The 26,058-nt window shown below is 42.0% G+C and overlaps 1 protein-coding gene across 1 annotated transcript; it reads right to left on the minus strand.

Annotated features, from left to right (window-relative positions):
- Positions 1 to 1,921: 1,921 nt before the first annotated feature.
- On the minus strand, positions 1,922 to 24,372 carry LOC148150636 (uncharacterized). The gene is made up of 2 exons (XM_087976662.1): positions 23,256 to 24,372; positions 1,922 to 1,980 (listed from the first exon to the last, which is right to left on the minus strand). Exons 1-2 carry the CDS (start codon positions 24,370 to 24,372, stop codon positions 1,922 to 1,924), a joined length of 1,176 nt encoding a protein of 391 aa, XP_087832788.1.
- Positions 24,373 to 26,058: the final 1,686 nt, after the last annotated feature.

Consider the following 26,058-nt stretch of genomic DNA (forward strand, 5'->3'; position numbering starts at 1 on the left):
ATTCTATGGGCTTCCTCCTTGAAGTCCTCCATATCCCACTGCATCGATTACTTTGTAAGATTGTCATTTGTGTGTGAAACAAATGCTCACTGCTGGCTGATATTCTCCAGTTAGGAACTGTAACCAATGGATCCAGCCGCAACCAGGGTTAGCATGATTGTTGCTGCAAAGCAGTGAGGTCACAAAGAGAAGGAGGAGGAGGAGAAGCAAATACATAATCAAGCCCAGGATCTGCAGTAAACTCCGGCAGCTGCTGAACAGCCTCCGCATGAAGAATTCACAGTTCAAGATTCTCTGAGGAGGTGCAAGAGGTAAAGGAGGCCCAGATTCAATCATTCTCAATGCTGTTTCCTGAGGATAAACAAGGTGCAGTGTCACCACAGACTGAGGATATCCAGGACACTGTCACAGAACTGTGTCATCTGCTTGGAGCAGGCCTTGGAACCTGAAGGAGTGGGTGACCATTCTGTCCTGGTGACAGTCAAGGTGACAGCCTCATGGAACACCTTTGCAACTGGCTGGTTCCACGGATCCATTGAGGACCCATGTGGCCTCCCTCAATCTCCAACCTACAAAGGCTGTTACCGATGAAATTTTGCCTGCTCACGCAACTTCACCTCATTTCCCCAGTGGCAGGATCAGAGCTGCAGCCCAGGCTCTGCCAACATAGCTGGCTTCCCCCAGTTACAGAGCACTATAGATGAGACATCGCATTGAGAGCGCTGTAACATAACCCAGCAGATTTCATCACCTGAACTGGCTTCCATTCACTCAATGTAGAAGTTATCTGTGATAATCACTACTACTCTTAGAGCTGCATTAAATATCTCACCACAATGCCTATGTCGGTGATAATTGTCAGGTTTCTGCCCCACTTCCAGACCCAGATGGTTGCTAGGTGAGGCAGGTTACCCATAGCAACCATAATTGGTGATGCATCAATTTCAGACTGAGATGTGGAGAGTAGAGTCTTTGCATCTATTTAAAGCTGAGGTAAATTATTGATTAGTCAGAAGTAAAGGATATTGGGGAAAGGGCAAGAAAATGGACCTGAAGAGTACTGGATCATTCAATGAGCCTATTGAATGGCAGAGCAGACCCGAGGGGTGGAATGGCTTATCTCTGTTTCTATTTCTTATGGACATCTAGTTGCAACAGATGTGAGTTGAGTGAGGTCATCAGTTATTGAGTGAAATTCATTATTGCCTGAGAATTAAGCTTCCCTTGTTTAGTAACTGCAGAGGTAAATGCAGTTTCCTATTACTTATTTTAAAAATTGCATCTTCTATCATTCAAAAAAAGTGAATATTTTCAACTGTTTGAAATCTTTTCAACATGTGAAGCTCTCACATTGAATGAGGGCAGGGTGTTATCAAATGCTAGGGTATCGAACATGGCATGGCACTAAGGATGGGCAGCATCTGTATCTGCAGTTCCAGTGACAGTCAAACTGACAGGTGATGATGTAAAGTGACAGCACTTCTTCAACTATGAAATGCTATTTACAATGAAGTGTCATCCAAGCCACCTACTACCCTCAGACACAATTAATTTTTTCCCCCTCTCATTACATGATGGTTCACCACTGGCTTTGAAATATGGTGCTATCGATATGAATCCTGGAAGATCCTGGCAGTGGCGAATATTCCCTCTGATGGTGAGTGCACAATAGTGACAGTGCGGTGCTGTCAGGGCACGGTGTGTATGTAATGAGATGTGCAGCTGAGAATTGTGGGAGATAGCTCCGTAGCGCTCAAGAAGGGAAACCTTCCATGACACTTCCCGAAATTGACAGCGAGCCAATTGTTGATAAGATTCTGCCCAATGGTACAATTTTAGTGTATTGTGTCAATATGATAAAGAATAAATATTCAAATGATTCTGTACTTTGAGACAATCAGGGATCATCTTTCCTGTTGGTCTACATCATCCATTTTTGAAGATCTTTTTCCAATTCTGCCAGCAGTCTCTTAGTAATACCTGCAATGAAGTGCAAACAAAGAATAGATTCTCATAATGTGTCAGCTTGTGAATCTGATTTCTTTGTTTTAGCACCAAATTCTCAATTCCTCCATTATTAATGCATTCAACTAATTCTTTGTGCTGCATCACTATGCACATTCTTTTGTATAAAAATAAACTATGAATACAAGAAATTAGCAACAAATCTGATGCTGACAGAATTGAATTGTCATTATTTATTTTTTGTATTTCACATGCCAGGAACTATTTTGATGTTTATGATATCCAGAAGGACTAACAATCATTGTGAATCTAGAATCTCAGAATGGCTACAGAAGGAAGCCATTTGTTATTATCACATCCAGACAATTCTCTGTAGAGTCATAGATTCATACAGCGTGGAAACAGGCAACGGAACTAGACACATTTGCCTGCATTTGGCCCATGTCTTTCTGTTGTCACTGGGTCAAAATCCTGGAACTCATTGTCTAATATCACTGTGGGAATACCACCATCTTCTCGAGGGTAATTAGGAAGGAACATTACACTATATCTACTCTGCATCCTTTCCCTGAAATGTTGCAAACATTTTTTTCTTCATGGGCTAATCCATTTTACTTTTGAAAGCCACAATTGAATCTGCCTCCATCACATTTTCAGAAAGTATATTCCAGATGCAAATCAATTGCGTTGTAAAAAAAAATCTTCTTGCCCTGCTATTGTTTCTTTCACCAAGTATTTTAACAAGGTGTCCTTTGGCTCTTGACTTTTCTACGAATTGAAACAGCTTCTTTCTTTCTAGAGTCTTTATTATTTGAACACACTTGTCAAATCATATCTTGGTCTTCTCTTCTTTAAATTTAATATCTCTAGTGATGTGAAATTCTTCCCTGGAATGTGTCTCAGACGTATATTCTGATCCTGCTAATGTTTTTCCAAAAAACATAGTGGTTTTAACTGTTCAGAACTCCTTAAAAGCAAATTAACAAGTCATATTGATATCAATTTATTGTATGACTTCAAATTCTGTAAATAAAAGAAATTGCATTTAATGAACGCATTTGTCAGAATAGACCCTCTCGTTTTAAAGGTGATCATTGCTTGGTCAACACATACCAGATTGTGCCATGGCCTACATTGTGCATATCAACAACACACCAAAAACAGGTCTATGAATGAATAGAAACTTTATATACGTTTCCAAATAAATAAAACCCTAATTTTAGTACATGTAATATATGACAACAGCTCATTTATCTACATATTCAAATGTAGAATAAAACAGTATTCCTGTTGGAATACAGTGAGATACTGAGTTTATTCAGTTTGGGAGACTTTTATAGATTTAGAGTCATAGAGATGTACAGCACGGAAACAGACCCTTTGGTCCAACTCATCCATGCTAACCAAACACCCTAAACTAATACGGTCCTATTTGTCAGCACTTGACACATTTCCCTCTAGACTCTTCCTACTCATATACCCATCCAGATGCCTTTAAATGTTGTAATTGTATCAGCCTCCACCACTTCCTCTGGCAGCTCATTCCATACACGCACCACCCTCTGCATGAAACAGTTGCCCCTTAGGTCCCTTTTAACTCTTTCCATTCTCACCCTAAACCTAGTTCTGGACTCCCCCATCCCGGGGAAAAGATCTTGTCTATTTACCCTATCCATTCCCCTCCAAAACAATTCCACACTTGTAGCTTATGTTCTTGTGCAAAAAAAAAATGCATTATGTAGGTCTTTATATTGTCTTACTGTGCTGTTTCCCACTAGTTATTTATGGGAATAGCAACCTAATGGACCAGCCAAAATTTGTTATAATATTTACTGAGACAGTTATTCCCATTTTAATAACTTATTTTGATATCACATCAGCAGAGCAGCATCTGTTCATCGTCAGTAATCAGGGAAATGTTCCTGCTTTGTGTATTGAGTGTTGCTGCTCTACATGAATACAGGTCAGCCAGAAGCACACTATATTGTTACTCCATACGGTTCATAATTTCTTGTTTTTTGACAATAAGCTGTTCCAGTTAAAAAATCATATTCTGAATTCAATACTGTGTTCAGTCCAGCACTGAACTATTATATAAACCTGTGCATGTAAATTGATTGGAGTCAAAGGTAAATGTCTGATATTGGAGCCATATAACTATATCTTTTAGCCCCATTGTTAATCGATTCAAGTAAATTGAAGGCTGGAGAGTACGCAAAATGTCAAATGCGTCTCAGAGAATGTGAAATATCACACTGTTAGACTAATTTACCGATCTGGTGCTACCATCTGTCATAATTTACAATGAATATAATACAGAGAACCAAAAATATACACATATCACTGCACAGTGCAATCAGTATTTTATACCACACACTAACTCAATGGATTGTTTGAAGGATTTTGTATTTTTTTTTAGCACTTCCTAGCGAACTGCACCTAAATTCTCATGAACATTTGTGCTAACATCTCACTTAAAATATAGACTGTCAATAATGGCTATTAGAGTCATAGAGTCATAGTGATGTACAGCATGGAAATAGATCCCTCAGTCTAACTCCTCCATGCTGACCAGATATCCTAAATTAATCTAGTCCCATTTGCCAGTATTTGGCCCATATCTTTCTAAACCCTTCCTATTCACATACCCATCCAGGTGCCTTTGAAATGTTGTAACTTACCAGTCTTCACCACTTCCTCTGGCGGCTCATTCCACACACACATCACCCTCTGCGTGAAAAGGTTGCCCTTTGGGTCACTTTTAAGTCTTTCTCCTCTCACCATAAACCTATCAGCAACTAATTAATGCATAAAGTAGCAGGTGTTTCCTCTTGTTCCTTTATCATTTCACGTTTATTTAAAATAATGCTGGCCCAAACAACATATTGCTGATATCAGAAAGTTAGATTAGATTAAATTCCCTACAGGCCCAACCAGTCCACACTGACCCTCCGGAGAGTAATGCACCTAACACTACGGGCAACTTAGCATAGCCAGTTCACCTGACCTGCACGTCTTTGGACTGTGGGAGGAAACCGACACAGACACAGGGAGAATTGCAAACTTTACACAGACAGTCGCCCAAGGCTGGGATCGAACCTGGAACCCTAGTGCTGTGAGGTAGCAGTGCTAACCACTGAGCCACCTTGCCACCCTAAATAATGTAACTTCATTTCTGAAAATAATTGTGTTCCAGCAGTAATAATGGAAAGGACTAAAGGGTGAGAGGAACAAGGTTAATTCAAATGATTTAGCTGATGGAGAGCATGAATACAACATACAGAATCTGGCACAGGCAGGGTTGAATTTTACCATGAATTGTCTATACATTAGTTTTGGGGAGTAACATTGAGGGCTTCGCTCTGTCAGCTCTAGCGAGGTGCCTCACACAATTCTCTTCTGTTCACCTCATGTCTCTGTTCTAATACAATCAGCCCAGAAATATTGCAAATATTTCTTCAGTAAATGGAAAACAAGTACTCAGGCTGGTGGCAAATGGAGTATTGAAATAATTCCAGCTTTGGTGCCTTCTAGTGGTAACATATTGATTTTCTTCTGTAGTTCAATCTAGGGCCCAATGACTACTTAGTCATGAATCTGACCTAATCTTATAAGATTATTTGTCTTTATACCTCCAGAGCATATGGAGTTACCTTGTGCTACTGTACAGTGAAGCTTATGAATTCATGTTTCTTCAGATCTGAAGCTTCCAGATATTTACACTCTGCCATCAACGAGCCCACCAGAAATTGGAGGTGCATATTTTGCTGCTTGTATTGCTGTGCATTGATTAGCTCTCTCTGTTGAATGAAATGGAGGAATGAATTCATTGTAAAGCAATGCAAGCCTTTCAGCTCTGATTTCCAACAGGCCGCTGGTTACAAAGATTCACCACCCACCTAATGTATATAAATGGAAAATGCACCACTGACAGCTTCAAAGTGACAAGAAAAGGCCACTGTAAAAGTCTGCATTGACATGATTCCGTAGAGCGTGATCATCAATAAATGTGGGAAATGGTTCTGGACAGCATTGTTATTGCTGGATTGTGGCCAATCCTATGAGTATTGTGTGTGGGTGTGCGCGAATAAATCAATGAGATGTGGATGGTCAGGATAGTGGCAGATAAAAGAGGAAGAAACCAGACTTACATAATGAAGCTTTGAGTGGTGACAGTCCATCAGCCATCATCTTTCATGGCCTAGCTTTTCCTAGGTTGCTGACCTGAAGTGTTAATCCACAAAGGTAAAGGAAATCATTTGATTGCAGTTAGTCAGGACATAAATCAACATAGACAATTAGAGTAGTAGCATTCCCATTAGGAAAAGCTACAAGAGATGATTCAAAACAACCAATCCAGACCAATTCCTCAAGTAGACCCATCTGCAAGAAACATGTTAGGATAGGATTTCTGGGCTGGGGCCAGGTTACAGAGCTGAAAAACCATGGTATGATCCTTAAAGGAGCCTGATTTAGAATGTTGAACAGGTTTACAATAGCAGTCATGGTCCATAGTGGTTTATTGCTGCAGGCTGGGAGGAAATTAATGTTTTGGCTGCAACAGTTGCAAAGCATCAACTTCCTAATGGACTAGAGTCTTTTGAAACTAAGGAATTCCTGAGGGCTCCATTGAGGCCTGAAATGGCAAAAGATATTATACTATAGGATCTGTACATATCCTCCAGATGTTTCAAAGTGTTTCATAACCAATTAATTATTTTTGAAAGGAAAGTTACTGCTTCTATGCAGCAGCCAATTGCTTAAGTGAGGGCGTGCAAGCAAAAAAAAATTAAAGAGCTGTATTTTGGGATATTTTGAAGCAGGGAAACCTGGGTGAAGGGTTGAATAGAGCCTTCAAATAAGTGTGTGCTGGCAACACATGACATATCCTATGTCTTAGGACCCCACTCAATCTTCTATGGAACTTGGTCAAAACTAGAATTAGGCCTATAGTCTGTGAGAATTCGATAGTTAGTTGTTTTTGTTAGGCTTTATGCCTGTAGTGTCAGTTTTCTCTGGCTGTCAGCAGTCAAACCAGGCATTTTTAAGGGACAGCTGGAGGCTGCTGACAAAATGAAAGGTATAAAATGCTCCATTTTGCTCCACTTTTAAAAATGTGGCTAGCTGTCCAACTCTGAGCATTGCCCCTTTCAACCTTCTCCCCACCAGGCAGACTGGGAGGGCTTCAGCCATAGGGAGAGGCTGAATAGGCTGGGACTATTTTCCCTGGAGCATCGGAGGCTGAAGGGTGACTTTATACAATCATGAGGGGCATGGATAGCGTGAATGGCTAAGGTATTTTTCTTAGGATGGGCGAGTCCAAAGCTAGAGGGCATATAGTTAAGGTCAGAGGTGAAAGATTTACAAAGGACCTGAGGGGTAACTTCTTCACACAGAGGGTAGTGCGTGTATGGAACGAGCTACCAGAGGAGGTGGTGGAGGCTGGTACAATTGCAACATTTAAAAAGCACCTAAATGGGTATATGAATAGGAAGGGTTTAGAGTAATATGGGCCAAGAGTTGATAAATAGGATTAGATCAGATTGCAATGTGTGGTTAGTGCAGATGAATTGGACCAAAGGATCCATTCCATGTTGTGTGACTGGATGGCTATCTAACTCTGAGTCATAGCTTCAGCAATGCTGCAATCCCCACATGATAAGCTTCATTTTCTTTGAAACCAGTCTGTCTTAGAGTGCAGCTGTATGTCCATACTCCCAAAGATGCATAAAGACTAATTGTACATGCTTCTCTTGCTCATCAGTTTTAGCATGGCAACTCAAGTACCCATAAGCTCATGCCTGAAATCTATCTCTGGGTTATAATGCTCTAACCATGCCATATTTGTGTGTTTGTTGAATTAAATTGAACTCATCAATTCAAAGAACTTTATTGGGGTGTTGTATCCTGTTTGTAGCAGTGTTTGTCATGACTTAGAGTCATAGAGTCATAGAGATGTACAGCACGGAAACAGATCCTTCAGTCAAACACATCCAAGCCAACCAGATACCCTAACCTAATGGAGTCGCATGTGCCAGCACTTGGCCCATATCCCTCCAAACCCTTCTTATTCATACACCCATCTAAATGCCTTTTAAATATTGCAATTTAGACCAGCCTCCACCACTTCCTCTGGCAGCTCATTCCATACACGCACCACCCTCTGTGTGAAAATGTTGCCCCTTAGGTCCCTTTTATATCTTTCCCCTCTCACCTATGCCCTCTAATTATAGACTCTCCCACCCCATGGAAAAGATCTTGTCTATTTATCCTATCCATGCCCCTCATGATTTTTTAAACCTCTATAAGGTCACCCCTCAGTCTCTAATTCTTCAGGGAAAAAAGCCCCAGCCTATTCAGCCTCAAAGCAATTACATTGAAATAGATCTCAATTACACAAATCAGAGGAATTTACCCTACAGAAGAACTGAATAGGGCTTATGCCCGAAACATCGATTCTCCTGTTCCTTGGATGCTGCCTGACCTGCTGCGCTTTTCCAGCAACACATTTTCAGCAGAAGAACTGAACAGACTGTTTAAAAATATGTTTGAGGATGTAAGTTGGCTGACAGTTTAATTGACATTTGTAAAATCATCAGAGTCCTTAACATGTATCACAACATTGCAACATAATGCCAGCCAAATGATTTTGTTGTTTGAGGCTTGTTTTATTATTTCCTTATTTGTGGTTCTTTGTTTTTTTAAAGATGTGACAGTTATTTAACACTCATGGCCCTTTTCCAAGTGCTTACTGTGTTAAATTGATGGAAATAGTAAACAATGCTCCAATTTTCTTCTCAATCTTCCAATCTGCGCAGCACGAGTCAGACAGAGTGCTACCAGAGCACATATCACTAGACAAGTCCAAAATCCACTGATACTTCAGAGTTACATGATAATATTCCACCACAATACTTTCTTCCAGAATGATGACACTTGATTCATCTTACCCTTCTATGTGCAGTATTCCCTTGATACAATTCTAATGATTCTAGATTTTATACAGGTAGTTCCGGGATAACACATGTTTCGGCAGCATGATTTGGCTATAATGTTGCTGAAAAATTGGGGAATGGTATTTTCAAGAATTCTTACCTCCTTTGGCAATAGCACAATTCCAGCAGGGATCAGTTTGCGTACTTTGTTCTGCACATGTGTGATGTCAGCACCGAAGTCTACGTACCGTTTTGTACGTGTGATGTCAGCATTGAAGTTTACGTACTATTCTGTGCATGTGTGATGTCAGCACCGAAGTTTATGTACCGTTTTGTACGTGTGATGTCAGCATTGAAGTTTACGTACTGTTCTGTGCATGTGTGATGTCAGCACCGAAGTCTCTGTGTTGTTCTGCGTGTTGTGAGCTCGGGTCTTCATACTGTTCTGTGCATGTGTCGATGTCAGCTGCTGATACAGCAGCTTTCTTTCAGGGATACCGTACAGAGAGCAACTTTCTTACATTTTTAAATATGTTGTGCTAAATTTACTTTTGTTTTGTTAATAAATATGGTTTCAACCTTCATTCAGGCTGTGCTATACTTTGTTAGACATTTGAGTGATTTTTGAGTGATCAGGTGTGATTTTTCTTTGCTGGTCTGCCCTAACCCCACCTTTCCCATAGGCCCAATTATTTTGATTAAGCGATTTTCTATTAAGCGAGGTTTCAGTGGAACACAATTATGTCATTATAGGAGAACTACCTGTATATTGACAAGAACCTGTCAAGTTCTTCAAATTAGAAACAGCAGCAGAAGTACCTTTACAGCCTCTTGAATGCACTGCCATTTAATAAATCAAGGTCAACACACTTACCACACTTTTGATTAATAAATATCTCCCTGAGTATTTTTAGTTTTGTCATCTATAAGTCAATAACATGACTACTTGAGTGAGAAACTGGGCTCGTCAGCTCCCATGTTTTTACTGCTATAAATGCCCTTTAGAGTGACAAAATGGCGCCTGCAGTGTGTATATACAGATGAGGTGGAAACTATATTGCCATTGAACGTTATTGCATGCAATGAAAGAATACAGAGCCAACAGGTCAATCAATAAATAATGCTGGTGTGATACTAACGGAGAAACTGCATGGGCAGTTGGGAAAGAGCACAGTGTGAGTGTGTGTTTCTGGGAGTTTAGAGGACTATGGGAATTGAAGTGGTAAATCTTCCTTTCGTTTTCTTTTTAAAAAGTTCACCAATCTATTCTAAGGTTGCTGACTGAGCTGACAAAGGGACAGTTAACAGTCAACATCTGAAGTCTGAACAGGGCGTCGATAGGTGGAGATAAGGCTTAACTTGTGTCAATTATCTCAGCTCACTACAGCTCTATTTAAGAAAGGGACTGAATCAGGAGGGCAAAAAGGGGACATGAGATAGCTTTGGCAAATAGAATTAAGGAGAATCCAAAGAGTTTTTATAAATAAATTAAGGTCAAAAGGGTAACTAGGGAGAGAATAGGGCCCCTTAAAGATCAGCAAGGCGGCCTTTGTGTGGAGCTGCAGAAAATGGGGGAGATACTAAATGAGTATTTTGCATCAGTATTTACATGGAAAACGACATGGAAGATATAGACTGTAGGGAAATAGATGGTGACATCTTGCAAAATGTCTGTATTACAGAGGAGGAAGCGCTGGATGTCTTGAAACAGGTAAAAGTGGATAAATCCCCAGGACCTGATCAGGTGTACCCTAGAACTCTGTGGGAAGCTAGAGAGGTGATTGCTCAGCCTCTTGCTGAGATATTTGTATCATCGATAGTCAGGTGAGGTGCTGGAAGACTGGAGGTTGGCTAATGTGGTACCACTGTTTAAGAAGGGTGGTAAGGACAAGCCAGGGCACTATAGACCAGTGAGCCAGAAGTCAGTGGTGGGGAAATTGTTGGAGGGAATCCTGAGGGACAGGATGTATATGTATTTGCAAAGGCAAGGATTGATTCGGGACAGTCAACATGGCTTTGTGCGTGGGAAATCATGTCGCACAAACTTGATTGAATTTTTTGAGCAAGTAATAAAGATGATTGATGAGGGCAGAGCAGTAGATGTGATCTGTATGGACTTCAGTAAGGCGTTCAACAAGGTTCCCCATGGGAGACTGATTAGCAAGGTTAGATCTCATGAAATATAGGGAGAACTAGCCATTTGGATACAGAACTTGCTCAAAGGTAGAAGACAGAGGGTGGTAGTGGAGGGTTGTTTTTCAGGCTGGAGGCCTGTGACCAGTGGAGTGCCACAAGGATCGGTGCTGGGTCCTCTACTTTTTCTCATTTACATAAATGATTTGGATGAGAGCATAAGAGGTACAGTTAGTAAGTTTGCAGATGACACCAAAATTGGAGGTGTAGTGGACAGCGAAGAGGGTTACCTCAAGTTCCAACAGGATCTTGACCAGATGGGCCAATGAGCTGAGAAGTGGCAGATGGAGTTTAATTCAGATAAGTGCGAGGTGCTGCATTTTGGGAAAGCAAATCTTAGCAGGACTTATATACTTAATGGTAAGGTCCTAGGGAGTGTTGCTGAACAAAGAGACCTAGCAGTGCAGGTTCATAGCTCCTTGAAAGTGGAGTCGCAGTTAGATAAGATAGTGAAGGTGTTTGGTATGTTTTCCTATATTGGTCAGAGTATTGAGTACAGGAGTTGGGAGGTCATGTTGCGGCTGTATAGGACATTGGTTAAGCCACTGTTGGAATATTGCATGCAATTCTGTTCTCCTTCCTATCGGAAAGATGTTGTGAAACTTGAAAGGGTTCAGAAAAGATTTACAAGAATGTTGCCAGGGTTGGAAGATTTGAGCTATAGGGGGAAGCTGAATAGGCTGGGGCTGTTTTCCCTGGAGCATCGGAGGCTGAGGGGTGACCTTATAGAGGTTTACAAAATTATGAGGGGCATGGATATGGCAAATTGGCAAAGTCTTTTCCCTGGGGTCAGGGAGACCAGAACTAGAGGGCATAGCTTTAGGGTGAGAGGGGAAAGATATAAAAGACACCTACGGGGCAACTTTTCACATAGAGGGTGGTACGTGTATGGAATGAGCAGCCAGAGGATGTGGTGGTGGCTGGTACAGTGGGACCATTTAAGAGGCATTTGGATGGGTATATGAATAGGAAGCGTTTGGAGGGATATGGGCCAGGTGCAGGGTGGGACTCGATTGGGTTGGGATGTCTGGTCAGCATGGACGGGTTGGACCGAAGGATCTGTTTCCATGCTGTACATCTCTATGACTCTAAGAGTCTTAGTGTCTGATCAGTAAGCTTCACAGGAGCAGTTGCAAAAGGTACGGCCAGTATGAGTGTGGGTTTCTGGCAATTTGGAGCACAGTGGGAATTTGGTGTAGAGGGGAAGAGGTATTCTTGATTTTTCTTGTATGGCTCTTGTTCAAAAGTAATGAGGACTAGGCATTTGCTTTTTTTTAAAATAGTAAACACCTTCCAAAAGATTGAATTTAACAGGTAAGTCATGGTAGGAGAGCTCAAAGCCATAGTATGCTCTTCTTCCTCTATGTGGGAAGTCAGGAATATTTCCAGGGTCCAGGGCCAGCATGCATGCAGGGAATGTCTCCAGCTGAAGCTCCTGGAAGCCTGGGCTTTGGAGCTGGAGTGGTGGTTGGGAGCACTGTGGAGTATCTGGGAAGCACTGAGAGTCACGGATCATATGTGCAGAGACGCGGTCACACTGTAGGCTGCGACAACCCAGGCAGGAAGGAAATGAATGACCACCAGACAATGCAGGAATCCCCTGTGGCTATTCCCCTGCAAAACCAGTAAACTCCTTTGGATACTGTTGAGGGGAATGGTCTCTGAGAGAAAAGCAGTTAACAGCTAAAATCTTTGTACCATAATTGGCTCTGCTGAGGAAGGGAGTAGAAAAAGTGTGAAAAATAATAGTTATAAGGGATTCAATTGTAAGGGGAATAAACAAGTGATTCTGTGGGCACAAAAAGCCACCAGGATGGTATGTATCTCTCTGGTTAAGAATGTCTCAGAGTGACTACAGGACATTCTGGAGGAGTATATGAACTGCCAGTGCTTGTGGTGCACTTTGATATAGCTTAAAAAAAAGGAATGAGGTTCTAAAAGTTAAACAGGGAACTTAGGAACTAAATTGAAACGTAGGACCTCAAAGGTAGTGATCTCAGATTTACTACCAATGCCATGTGCTAGTCAGAATAGAAACAGCAGGCTATTTCAGATGAACAAGTAGTTGAAGAGATGGTGAGAGGAGGAAGCTTTCAGACTACTGAAGTATTGAGACCAGTTCTTGGCAGGGAGCTCTCAAGCCAATACAAGCTAGGCTGCTTACACCTGATATCTTTGGGGGAGTATTTGTTAGAGTGGTTGGGGAGACTTTAAATTAAAATGACAGGAGATAGGGACCTATTCAAGGACAAGAGCGAAAAACTGAAAAGGAATAAGAAAAATGATAGACAGAGAAATCATGGGCCAGAATCAAACAGAGGCAAAATGAATAATAATGGGAATTGGATGAGTTACAAAGGGGTGAGGCTGGGAAATGTATTAAACAAGAAATGGGAGATGCATGCAATCAAGACACACCTATAATTGTAGGTGATTTTAATCTGCATATCGATTAGGCAAATCAAACTAGTAACAATTCCATGGAGGAGGAATTCCTGGAGTGTAAATGGGATGGTTTTCTGGACCAACACTTTAAAGGAACACCTGGAGAACATGCCCTCCTAGACTGGACGTTGCCATTTTTTTTCTCACTACACAATCTAGCTGTGTGAGGCTCCTTTTAGATAATTGACCACAATATAACGGAAACAAACAAAAACAGAAGTTACTGGAGAGGCTCAACACATCTGACAGCGTCTGTGGAGAGAAATCAGAGTTAATGTTTCATGTCCACTGACCCTTCTTCAGAACTCGAAGCAACAAGGAAAAGGTGGCATTTGTGCTCATGGGGAGGAGGGATGAGTAGGTAGTGAGGTGATGAGGGAGCCCAGGTTGAAAGAGAAAAAATTATAGGCACTTGGATTTTGATAGGAAGCTTGGGAAGAAGAGAAGCTAGTTAGGTGATAATGGAGATTGAGTAGTTGAAAATGGATTATTTTGTGATAGAACTTAGGGTTATGGGTGTAGATATTAGACAAGGAAGGGGTTGTTCCCGCTCAGAAATTATTAAACTCGATGTTAATTCCTGAAGGGTAGAAGTTGCCAAAGTGGATAATGAGGTCTTTTTCCTCCAGCTTGTATTAAGCTTTGTCATAGCAATGAAGAAATTCTGAGACAGAACTATCAGCATAAGAACACGGTGGTGTGTTAAAGTGACAAGCATCTGAAAACTTGAATCATTTTTATTGGCCAAACGTGGCTGGTCCACAAACCAGTCACCGAGCCTGAGTTTCATCTCCTCAGTGTAGAGGAGACCCCATTGTGAGCAGCAAATACAGTAGGTATATGAGTGAAGGACAAGTAAATTGCTGCTGTCTGGGGCCTTTGGTAGTGAAGAGGGAGGAGCTACATGGGCAATGGCATGGGAAGATGCTGTGAAGCTGCGGTGGAGTTTTGTGACTGGAGGAGGAGTGGACCAAGGTGTTCCGGAGGGAACAGTCCCTGAGGAAAGCTGATAAGGGAGGGGAGTATGCGTCTGGTAATGGCACCCCACTGGAGGAGATAGAAATGGCAGCTCATGACCCTTTGGATGTAGAAGCTGATGGAGTTGAAATTGAGGACAAGGGGGACCCTATCATTGTTCTAGGAGGGGAGAGAAGAGTGGGGGTTGGAGTGCAGGAAATTGGTTTGACTACAAAAGGACAACAAATGAGAAACCAGAAATGTTGGGGAACACAGAGTGTAGTGAGAAGGAGGGACTGGAGAAAATCTGTATGAGTAGGGAAATGGCATTGGAGAAACTGATGAAACTTGATGGAAGACCAATAAATCCCCAAGTCCCAATAATCTACATTCCAGAATAGTTAAGAAGTGGCCCTAGAGATGGTGGATGCATTGGTGGTCATCTTCTATGAGTGTATAGACTCTGGAACAGTTACTACGGATTGGAGAGTATCTAATGTAACCCTCCAATTTAAAAAGGGAGGCAGAGAGAAATCCAGCAATTATAAACCATAGGCCTGACAGTTAAAGTAGGAAAATGCTAGAGTGTTTAATAAAAGAATTAATAGCTGAGTATCTTGAAAGCAGTGACAGGGTCAGACAGAGTCAGCATGGATTTATTAAACAGAAATCAAGTTTGACAACTCTCCTTGAATTTTCTGAGGATGTAACTAGTACAGTTGATGAAGGGGAGCCAATGGAGTGGTTAATTTGAACTTGCAGAAGTCTTTTAATAACATTCCACAAAAGAGATTAGCGTATAAAACTAATGTACATAGGATTAGGGGTAGCATATTGAGATGAATAGAAAGCTGGTTGATGTACAGGAAACAAAGATTGAGAATAAGTGAGTCTTTTTCTGCAGGCAGTGATGTGTGGGGGATCACAGGAATCAGTACGGGGACCTCAGGTATTCACAATATATGTTAATGATTTAGATGAGGGAACTGAATGTAATATCTCAAAATTGGCAGACAACACACAATTGGATGGGAGGGTGAACTGTGATGAGGTTGCAGAAGTGCTTCTGTGCAATTTGGACAAGCTGAGTGAGTGGACAAATGCATGGCAGATACATTATAATGTAGGTAAGTGTGAGGTTATCCACTTTGGTAGCCAAAACAGGAAGGTAGCTTATTATCTGTATGTCTATAAATTGAAAGAGGGAAATACGCAATGAGATCTGGGTGTCCTTATGCGGCAGCTGCTGAAGGTAAACATGCAGGTGCAGCAGATGGTGAAGAAGACATGTGGTATTCTGGCCTTTATAGTGAGAAGATTTGAATACAGGAACAGAGATGTCTTGCTACAATTGCACAGGCCCTGAGTGAAACCATACATGGGTATGCTGTGCAGTTTTGATCTCCTTGCCTGAGGAAGCCTGTTCTTGCTCTCGAGGGAATGCGGTGAAGGTTTACCAGGCTGATTCCTAGGCTGGCAGAACTGATATACGAGGAGAGGTTGAATCGGTTAGGATTATATTCACTGGAGTTCAGAAAAATGAAGAGGATCTCACAGAAACCTGTAAAATTCCAACAGGATTAGACAGTGTAGTAACATGAAGGATATTCCCAATGGTCAGGGAGTCCAGAACTGGGGTCACAGTCTAAGTACACTAGTTAAAACATTTAGGACTGAGATGAGGAGGAATTTCTTCACCTAGAGAGTGATGAACCTGTGGGATTCATTGCCACAGAATGCAGTTGAGACCAATACATTGATTGGTTTCACAAAGGAGTTAGATATGACACTTGGGACAAAAAAGATCAAAGGATTTGGTCAAGGTTGGAATATCAACAATGAGCTGGATGATCAACAATCATCATAATGAATGGTGGAGCAGGCTAGAAGGGCCAAATTTCCTACATTTGGTCCTATTTTCCATATTTCTCTATCATGGAAACCAAAGCAGATTATTGGTAGGTACAACTCGCCATTTGCTCTAAAAGATCTACACATTGGACACTGGGCGTCAACATCCCAGGGCACAGTCCAGGGGCAGCAGCTACACCAACCCCATATCCAAAGAAACTTATAGCTGACATGATTCAGTTTCTAGTATCTCAGATGGCATATCTCAAAGACACTTACTGGAAGGTTCTGGCAACTAACATTGCAGCAAGGTAACTGTGCTCCAGGACACACAGCAAACTCATGGATAGAACCAGACTGTATCTCCAGGTTCTTGCCTCACTATCATAGCACTCACTTACTCTGAACCTATCTGGAGCTCACAGCATCCTTGCCTGGCATGGCATTGCCTCCTCATCCAGTGGTACCTGGCTCAGAATGCCTTGTTGTGCCAATGAGCACAGGCACAAAACTAGGAAGCTTGGCATGGTTGTCAGCAGATGTCAGTCTAGTCAACAGAGATAGCCTTGACCCAGAGGTCCTGGCACAATAAGTCAAAGGCAATCTCCAATACCAGAGTCTAGATTAGAGTGATGCTGGAAAAGCACAGCGGGTCAGGCAGCATCAAAGGAACAGGAAAAACAATGTTTTGGGCAAAAGCCCTTCATCAGGAATAGAGGCCAATGATCTCCAATACCAGTCCTGGCTATGCTCCAGGCAGTAGGAGTATGAGCCTCTGCTGATAAGGGGTAAGGAGCTAGGTGCTGGGCAGTACTAACTGCCTTGACTCTTCTTGCTGTTTGAGTGCAGTTTTATTTCTGAAATGAGTGAGAAGCAGGTATTACAGAAGGTGTGGCACAGATATTACTGTAGGTTCGAGGGGGGAGATTTCCCAAACGTGTAAGAGAACAGGCAACCCAGATGGTGTGCAGGATTAGTGGTGTCCCAATTTAGGGTGAGTGAGGGTGAGAGTGGGGAAGATACCTCCAATATCTCACAGTCCATCTATTTCTGCAATTATAACCATTTCCCACAAGGCTCATGCTCTATCACTCTCAGTAACGCCTGCAACAAGTATAAGGTATTGGAGAGACATGACGGCACTTATTCTGCTGGACTGGAGAAGGTCATTGACCCCTGAGGACACTCCTCAGAATGGCTGAAAATCTCAGATCAGGCTGGCAAGTTTTGTGACTTCCACTGCCGGTCCTCAGGCAAGAGAAAGTTTCAGGTCCACCAGCCCATCCAGCAGGACCTCCAGGTCCCTTTTCACAAAGTGGGTCAAAGATATTTCCTTGTCTGAGGTAAATATCAGAGGAACTGTGCAGGGTAGTTCCAGACTGAGTACCTGCCTGGGTGTACAGTGAGCTTTTCGAGACAGCAATCACTGGTTTTCAAAAAGTGCTATGACTCTTGGAGAAAGAGTCCCGAGACTCTAAACAGTAACTCTGCTTACTTTCATAGATGCTACGAGACCCGCTGTGTTTTTCTCCAGAACTTTTGGTTTTTGTATCAGATCTTCAGCATTCACAGATCTTTGTTTTAATTTTAGATCTGAATTGAAATAGTTTCAGACTGCAATCAGCTCGAGGGCAGAATGTTGCAACAATCTAGGAGTTCTGAGAATTTTTGAATGCCATTCTCCAATCATAAAACTGCTTTGATAGTCTTTGATATGCAAGCCATTGAACTTTTAGATTCACTTGGAGATCGTGAGTGTCACTGGCTGGCCAGCATTTATTGCCTTTCCCTAGTTACTCTTGAGAAGGTGGTGATGATCTGTCTTCTTGAGCCATCACAGTTCACTTGCTGTAGGTTTACCCACAATGCACTTAGGGAGGGAATTCCTGGATTTTGACCCGGTGACAATGAAGGATGGGCGATATTTTAAATTCATTCATGGAATGAGGGCATCACTAGTTAGGCCAGCATTTATTGTCCATCCCTAATTGTCCAAAGGGCAGTTAAGATTCAACCACTTTGCTGTGTGTCTGGAGTTAGATGTGGGCCAGATCAGGTAAGGAAGGCAGTTTTCTTTCCTAAAGGACATTGGTGAACCAGATGGGTCTTTTCAACAATCGGCAATCATCATTAGACTCTTAATTCCAGAGTTTTATTGAATTCAAATTCCACTATATGGGATGTTGTGGGATTTGAATCCAGGACCCCAGAATATGACCTGGATTTCTGGATTAACAATCCAGCAATAATACCACTAGGCCATATTTCCAAATCAGGATGGTAAGAGCTTGGAAGGGAACTTGGAGATGGTGATGTTCCCATGTATCTGCTGTCCTAGTCCTTCTAGATGGAAGTGGTCATGGATTTGGTAGGTGCTACCTAAGGATCTTTGGTGAATTTCTGTGGTGTATCGTGTACGTCATACATATGCTGGTTGGTGGTAACCCAAAAGATGTTGATAGTGGGGGATTCAGTGATGGTAATACCATTGAGTGTCAAGGGATGGTGACTATATTGTCTCTTCTTCAAGATGATTATTGCCTGGCATTTCTGTGACAGGAATGTTACTTGTCACTTTTCAGCCCAACCTGGATGTTGTCTAGATCTTGTTACATTTGAACATGGACTGCTTAAGTAGCTGAGAAGTCATGAATGGTGCTGAACATTGTGCAATCATCGGCAAACATCCCCATTTCTGACCTCATAGAACATAGAACAAAGAACATTACAGCGCAGTATAGGCCCTTCAGCCCTCGATGTTGTGCCAAACTGTGGAACCAATCTGAAGCCTATCAATCCTACACTATTCCATTTTCATCCATATGTTTATCCTATGATCATTTAAATACCCTTAAACTTGGCGAGACTACTACAGTTGCAGGCAGTGTGTTCCACGCCCCTACTACTCTCTGAGTAAATAAATTATATCTGACATCTGTCCTATAGCTATCACCCCTCAATTTAAAGCTATGTCCCCTCGTGCTAGCCATCTTCATCTGAGGAAAAAAGCCCTCACTGTCCATCCTATCTAACCCTCTGATAATCTTATGTGTCTCAATTAAGTCATCTCTCAACCTCTCTAATGAAAATAGCCTTAAGTCCCTCAGCCTTTCTTCATAAGACCTTCCCTCCATAACGGGTAACATCCTAGTAAATCACCTCCGAACCATTTCCAAAGTTTCCACATCCTTCCTATAAGGCGGTGACCTGAACTGTACACAGTACTCCAAGTGTGGCCGACCCAGAGTTTTGTACAGTTGCACATGACCTCGTGGTTCTGAAATTCAATCCCTCTATCAATAAAAGCGAACACACCATACACCTTCTTAATAACCCTATCAACCTGGGTGGCGACCTTCAGGGATCTATGTACATGGACATCAAGATCTTTCTGTTCATCTACACTGCCAAGAATCTTACTATTAGCCCAGATCTCTTTCTTCCAGTTGCTCCTTCCAAACTGAATCACCTCACACTTTTCCACATTAAACTCAATTTTTGACCTCTCAGTCCAGCTCTGCAGCTTATTTATATACCTCTATAACCTATAGCATCCTTCAGCACTGTCCACAACTCCACTAACCTTAGTGTCATCCTCAAATTACTAACCCATCTTTCTACGCCTTTATCCAGGTCATTTATAAAAAAGACAAACATCAGTGAACTCAAAACAGATCCTTGTAGTACACCACTAGTAACTGAACTCCAGGATGAACATTCCCCATCAATCACCACACTCTGTCTCCTTGCAGCTAGCCAATTTCAGATCCAAAACGTTAAATCACCCTCAATCCCATGCCTCCATATTTTGTGCAAGAGCCTTATCAAACACCTACTGAAATCCATATATACCACATCACCCACTTTACCCTCATCCACCTGTTTGGTCACCTTCTCAAAGAAATCAATAAGGTTTGTGAGACACGACCTACCCATCACAAAACCGTGTTGGCTATCCCTAATCAACTTAATCCTTTCTTATGATGGAGGGAAGGTCATAAAGTCATAGAGTCATGGGGATGTACAGCATGGAAACAGACCCTTCAGTCCAACCTGTCCACGCCGACCAGATATCCCAATCCAATCTAGCCCCACTTGCCAGCACCCGACCCATATCCCTCCAAACACTTCCTATTCATATACCCATCCAAATGCTTCTTAAATGTTGCAATTGTACCAGCCTCCACCACATCCTTTGGCAGCTCATTCCATACATGTACCACCTTCTGCGTGAAAAAGTTGCCTCTTAGGTCTTTTTTATATCTTTCCCCTGGTTAAAGAGATCTGGTAAGCCTCTCCAGTTGGTTCATTTGGTTTCTGACCCAAATGTTGCCTCACCAGCAACTAAACCCACTTCAGCCCAATGATTTGAATGAAATAGTGCTGGAAACTGGTGCAAACAGTGTTTCCTGTGTATTGAATATAAGCTGTCAGGAGTTTGGCATTTATGCTCAAAAAATTTAATATTTGTTAAGTGCATGATCTGAATGCTGAGAGTTGGTGAATTATAAACTTGCTCAGCCAAGGCCTGCCTGCAGACAGACAGAGAGGGGACAAACGCAGTAACAGGAGGATGGAAACCATGACTTTTCTGCGTAATTCCATATGGTCTACAGAGCCAAGACACAAATCTCGACATGATAGAAAATTCCATTGTGAAATACAGGGGGTATAACAGAATCAAAGTACATTCTAATCAAAAGAAATTGAACTTATAGCTAATAAAGTCCAGTACAGATAAGGCCATTAGACATATCCACCTGGCCCTTTTATTGTACAGCTGTGAATACTAAACATTAGTTGTCCATAGAAACACTAAAATTAATCAGGAGATGGTGATACTGTGGTAATGTCACTGCATTAGCAATCCTGAAGTTTTGAATAATTCTTTGAAGATTTGGGTTCAAATCTCCCGATGGCAGCTGGTGCATTTTGAATTCAATTAATAAACCTGGAATTAGAAGCTACCCTCGGTAATGGTGATCATGAAACTACCATCAATTGTTGTAAAAATTCATCGAATTTGCTAATACCCTTTAGGGACAGAAATCTGCCATCCATGACTCCAGGTCTACAGCTATGTGGGTGACTCTGAAGTGCCGTCTGAAGTAGCCACATAGTTCAAAGGAAATTTGAGTTGAGTATCACTCAAACACATAACATCACACATTAACATCAGCCTTCCCAGCAACATTCCATGGATTTAAGGGAAGAGCCAGAAGAGATTAGATTACTTACGGTGTGGAAACAGGCCCTTCGGCCCAACAAGTCCACACCGACTCTCCGAAGATCAACCCACCCAGACCCATTCCCCTACATTTACCCCTTCACCTAACACTACAGGTAATTTAGCATGGCCAATTCACCTGACCTGCACATCTTTGGACTGTGGGAAGAAGCCGGAGCACCCGGAGGAAACCCACACAGACATGGGGAGAATGTGCAAACTCTGCACAGACAGTTGCCTGAGGCGGGTATTGAACCCGGGTCCCTGGTGCTGTGAAGCAAAAGCAGCCACCATGCTGCCACACAATGTAAAGAAAAACATTTTTACTCAGAGGGTGGTAGGAATCTGGCACTCACTGCCTGTAAGGGTGGGAGAGGCAGCAACCCTTGTAACATTTAAGAATTATTTAGTTGTGCACTTGCAATGTCAAGGCATACAAGACTATGGAGAAAGTGAGGACTGCAGGTGCTGGAGATAGAGTGGTGCTGGAAAAGCACAGCAGGTCAGGCAGCATCCGAGGAGCAAGAGAATCGACGTTTCAGGCAAACGCCTTTCATCAGACTATGGGCCAAGTGCTGGAAAATAAGACTAAATAAATAAGGTGGTTATTTTTGACCAGTGCAGGCACAATGAGGAGAAAGTGAGGACTGCAGATGCTGGAGATCAGAGCTGAAAATGTGTTGCTGGAAAAGCGCAGCAGGTCAGGCAACATCCAAGGAGCAGGAGAATCGACGTTTCGGGCATGAGCCCTTCTTCAGGAATTCCTGAAGAAAGGCTCATGCCCGAAACTTCAATTCTCCTGCTCCTTGGATGCTGCCTGACCTGCTGCGCTTTTCCAGCAACACATTTTCAGCGTAGACACAATGAGCCCAACTGTCTTTTTTTCTGATTTGACGATGCCGGTGTTGGACTGGGGTGTACAAAGTTAAAAATCACACAACACCAGGTTATAGTCCAACAGGTTTAATTGGAAGCACACTAGCTTTCAGAGCATCGCTCCTTCATCAGGTGATAGTGGAGGGCTCAATCCTAACACACAGAATTTATAGCAAAAATTTACAGTGTGATGTAACTGAAATTATACATTGAAAAATTGATTGTCTGTTAAGCCTTTCATCTGTTAGAATACCATGACAGTTTCACTTCTTTCATGTGTAAATCACAAAACCTTTTTTAAAAAAAGTTGCATTCTCGGGTTAGCTGTTAACAATGGTGATAGCTAGACAATATGTTGAAGGTGTTAGCCCCTGTGTTCTCTGTCTATGCCATGATGTTTAGATTGATTCTAATCTAAAAAGTGAGATAACGGAGTTTTACATGAATGCATGCAGTTTTTGAGCAAAGTACAATGTAACCCTGAAAGTACAAATTCACCCCACAAAATATATGTGTGCATGTGGGTCTGTCTGGGTTGGGGGTTGTGAGTGTGAGGAAGTGTATGTGTGTAGTGAGTGCAGAGTGTCTTAAGTCTGTGAGGGGGTGTATGTGTGAGTGTGAGAGTGTGTGTGTCTGTAAGGGTGTGTGCGCGCATCTGTATGTATGTGTGTCCGTTTGTATGTGTGTATGCATGTGTGAGAGTGTGTGTATGTAGGAGTGTCTGTGTGTGTGTGTATAGTGCAATAGTGGTCACCTGTAATGTGACATGAACCCAAAGTCCCAGTTGAGGGCCTCCCTATGGATACCGAACTTAGCTATCAGTCTCTGTTCGGCCACTTTTCGCTGCTGCCTGTCCCGAAGTCTGCCTTGGAGGATGGTCGCCCGAAGGTCCGAGGTCAAATGTCCTGGACCACTGAAGTGTTTCCCAACTGGGAGGGAACCCTCCTGTCTGTTGATTGTTGTGCGGTGCCCATTTATCCGTTGCCGTAGCCTTTGCTCGGTTTCCCCAATGTACCAGGCCTCCGGGCATCCTTGTCTGCAACATATAAGGTAGACAACGTTGGCTGAGTCACATGAGTACCTGCCATGTACAAGGTGGGAGGTGTCCCCATGCGTAATGGTGGTATCTATGTCCATACTCTGACACATCTTGCAGCACCTACCGTGACAGGGTTGTATGGAGTTGTCCTGAGAGCTGGGCAGCTTGCTACGAACAACGATCTGTTTGAAGTTTGGCGGTTGTTTAAAGGCAAGTCGTGGAGGTGTGGGGAAGGTCTTGGTGAGGTGCTCATCCTCATTGATAATGTGTTGCAGGTCATGAAGAACATGGCGCAGTTGTTCAGCTCCTGGGAAGTACTGAACAACGAAGGATACCCTGTCAGTTGCAACACATGTCTGTCTCCTGAGGAGGTCATTACAGTTCCTTGCTGTGGCACGTCGGAACTGGTGGTCGATGAGTTGGGCATCGTACCCCATTCTTGTGAGGGCGTCCCTGAGTACTTCCAGGTGCCCGTCACGTTCCTCCTCGTCTGAGCAGATGCAGTGTATGCGTAGGACTTGTCCATAGGGGATGGCTATTTTAATATGTTTTGGGTGGAAGCTGGAGAAGTGTAGCATTGTGAGGTTGTCTGTGGGTTTGGGGTAGAGTGTGGTGCTGAGGTGTCCATCCTTGATGGAGATGCATGTGCCCAAGAATGAGACAGTTAGTCGAGAGTAGTCCATGGTGAGTTTGATGGTGGGATGAAACTTGTTGATGTCACTGTGTAGTTTTATCAGTGACTCCTCGCCATGGGTCCAGAGGACGAAAATGTCGTCAAAGTACCTGGTGTATAATATTGGTTGTAGATCCTGCATAGAGAAGAGGTTTTGTTCGAACCTGTGCATAAAAATGTTGGCATATTGGGGTGCAAAATTGGTCCCCATGGCTGTTCCGTGTGTCTGGATGAAGAACTGGTTGTCAAAGGTGAAAACGTTGTGATCATTTTTCTGTGCTGTAGACCTCGATGATTCTATCAAAGAATAAAGAACAATAAAAATTACGAAATGAATACATGTTTAGTAAATTAGCTGTAAGTATCTGCAAAAAAATGTTATCCAGTGTTTCAGCACATAGAGGAATCTGTATGTCATGTTACCACCTTAACATTTTGGATTGGAATAGTGTTAGAACAGGCAATAAAAAGTTAAAAATGCAAATAAAGATTGTTTTATTTATCCAGAATGTACTTTTCATATTTCCAAATACAGTGCTGGAATTATTCCAATAAATTTGAGGGGACAAGTGGTCCCAAGCACTCCAGAATTAGTCCCACCAGCAATTGGGGAAGGTCACATATTCATTATTTACTAAACCTTCGATATAAAAAGCTGCAAACAATTTTCTTTCCCTAATAGCTTGGCAGTGTGACAATCACTGTGAATCACTTTGATTTTTAATTGTAATTTTTAACTTATTGGTTGACTTTTCTTTCAGTAAGCCATCTTTTTTACCTCTCCTACAGATTTCCCACTGAATCCTAGGACTGTTCCGCTTCTCCTCACTTAAACAGGAACACTGAAATAATATAAACGCCATTGCATTCAATACTTTGCAATTTGATGCAACACAGCATATGGTGCATCTACATGTTGTGTACACCTGCTCAAAAGTATTGTGGCCAATCAATATTCTCAGATTTCAGAATTCTGGATTGGAGATGTCACAGTGTAGCCCTGAAAAATAAATATATTTCTTAAGAGCTTGGCAAAAATGAGCTAATAATGCAGATGCTGCAGTCAAGAAAGTTGGTAAGAATGCAACCAAACAAAAGGATAGAATTAAACCTTTGTCCTTTCACCTTCAATAGTCCTTTTACAGCAATTTGACCGTTTTATTACGGTTATCACTGAAATATATACCACAGAGCAATAAGCAATGACTGCTGTACTGAAGCATTTTTTCTACACCATAGATAGTTTATTGAGCTGATAACAACACTTGTGAACTGGAGAGTGATAGAAAAGCAAAGCATTTTGCTTTACAAGTGATAATATCAATGGCATTTAATTGCAGCTTGCACTCGCCAAATCATTCTTTGCTCATTATGTGGGACTTCAACTTGAATGGGTTTTAGAATTTTTAAGTCAGTAGAGGACCACAATTTAACATTTGTCCACATTTAATCACTAAATTGAGGTGAACATAATTAAGGAATGAAATGTAGATGCCATAGTGATAGAAAGGCATAATAAGTACAGCATTTTAATCTTGGTTCAAATCCACCCTGAACTGTGTGATTGAGAATTAACACTATTTGTTCACTCCAAAGGGTGTAAATGAAATGACCAGTCCCAATCTTCTTCCCCGTGACAGGTCAGGCAACTCTTTTGCCTTTGACGGAAGTTATTAACAAGAGATAATTAGTTTTCTGTTTGAGACCTGAGATCACCTGTGTGCATTGACCAGACCAGTAACATCTATAACAACAACATACATTCAAATAGCACCATTAAAATATCATAAAAAGCTTCACAGAAGAATGATGTAACAAATGTGATACCAAGCCACATGATGCAATGCTAGGTCAGATGACCAAAGATTTGGTCGAAGAGGAAGGTTTTTAAAAGTTT

Source organism: Chiloscyllium plagiosum, unplaced genomic scaffold (assembly GCF_037043375.1).
Source record: "Chiloscyllium plagiosum isolate Xiang-an unplaced genomic scaffold, Cpla_swu_hap1 HiC_scaffold_3, whole genome shotgun sequence".
In the NCBI taxonomy this organism is placed as follows: Eukaryota; Metazoa; Chordata; class Chondrichthyes; order Orectolobiformes; family Hemiscylliidae; genus Chiloscyllium; species Chiloscyllium plagiosum.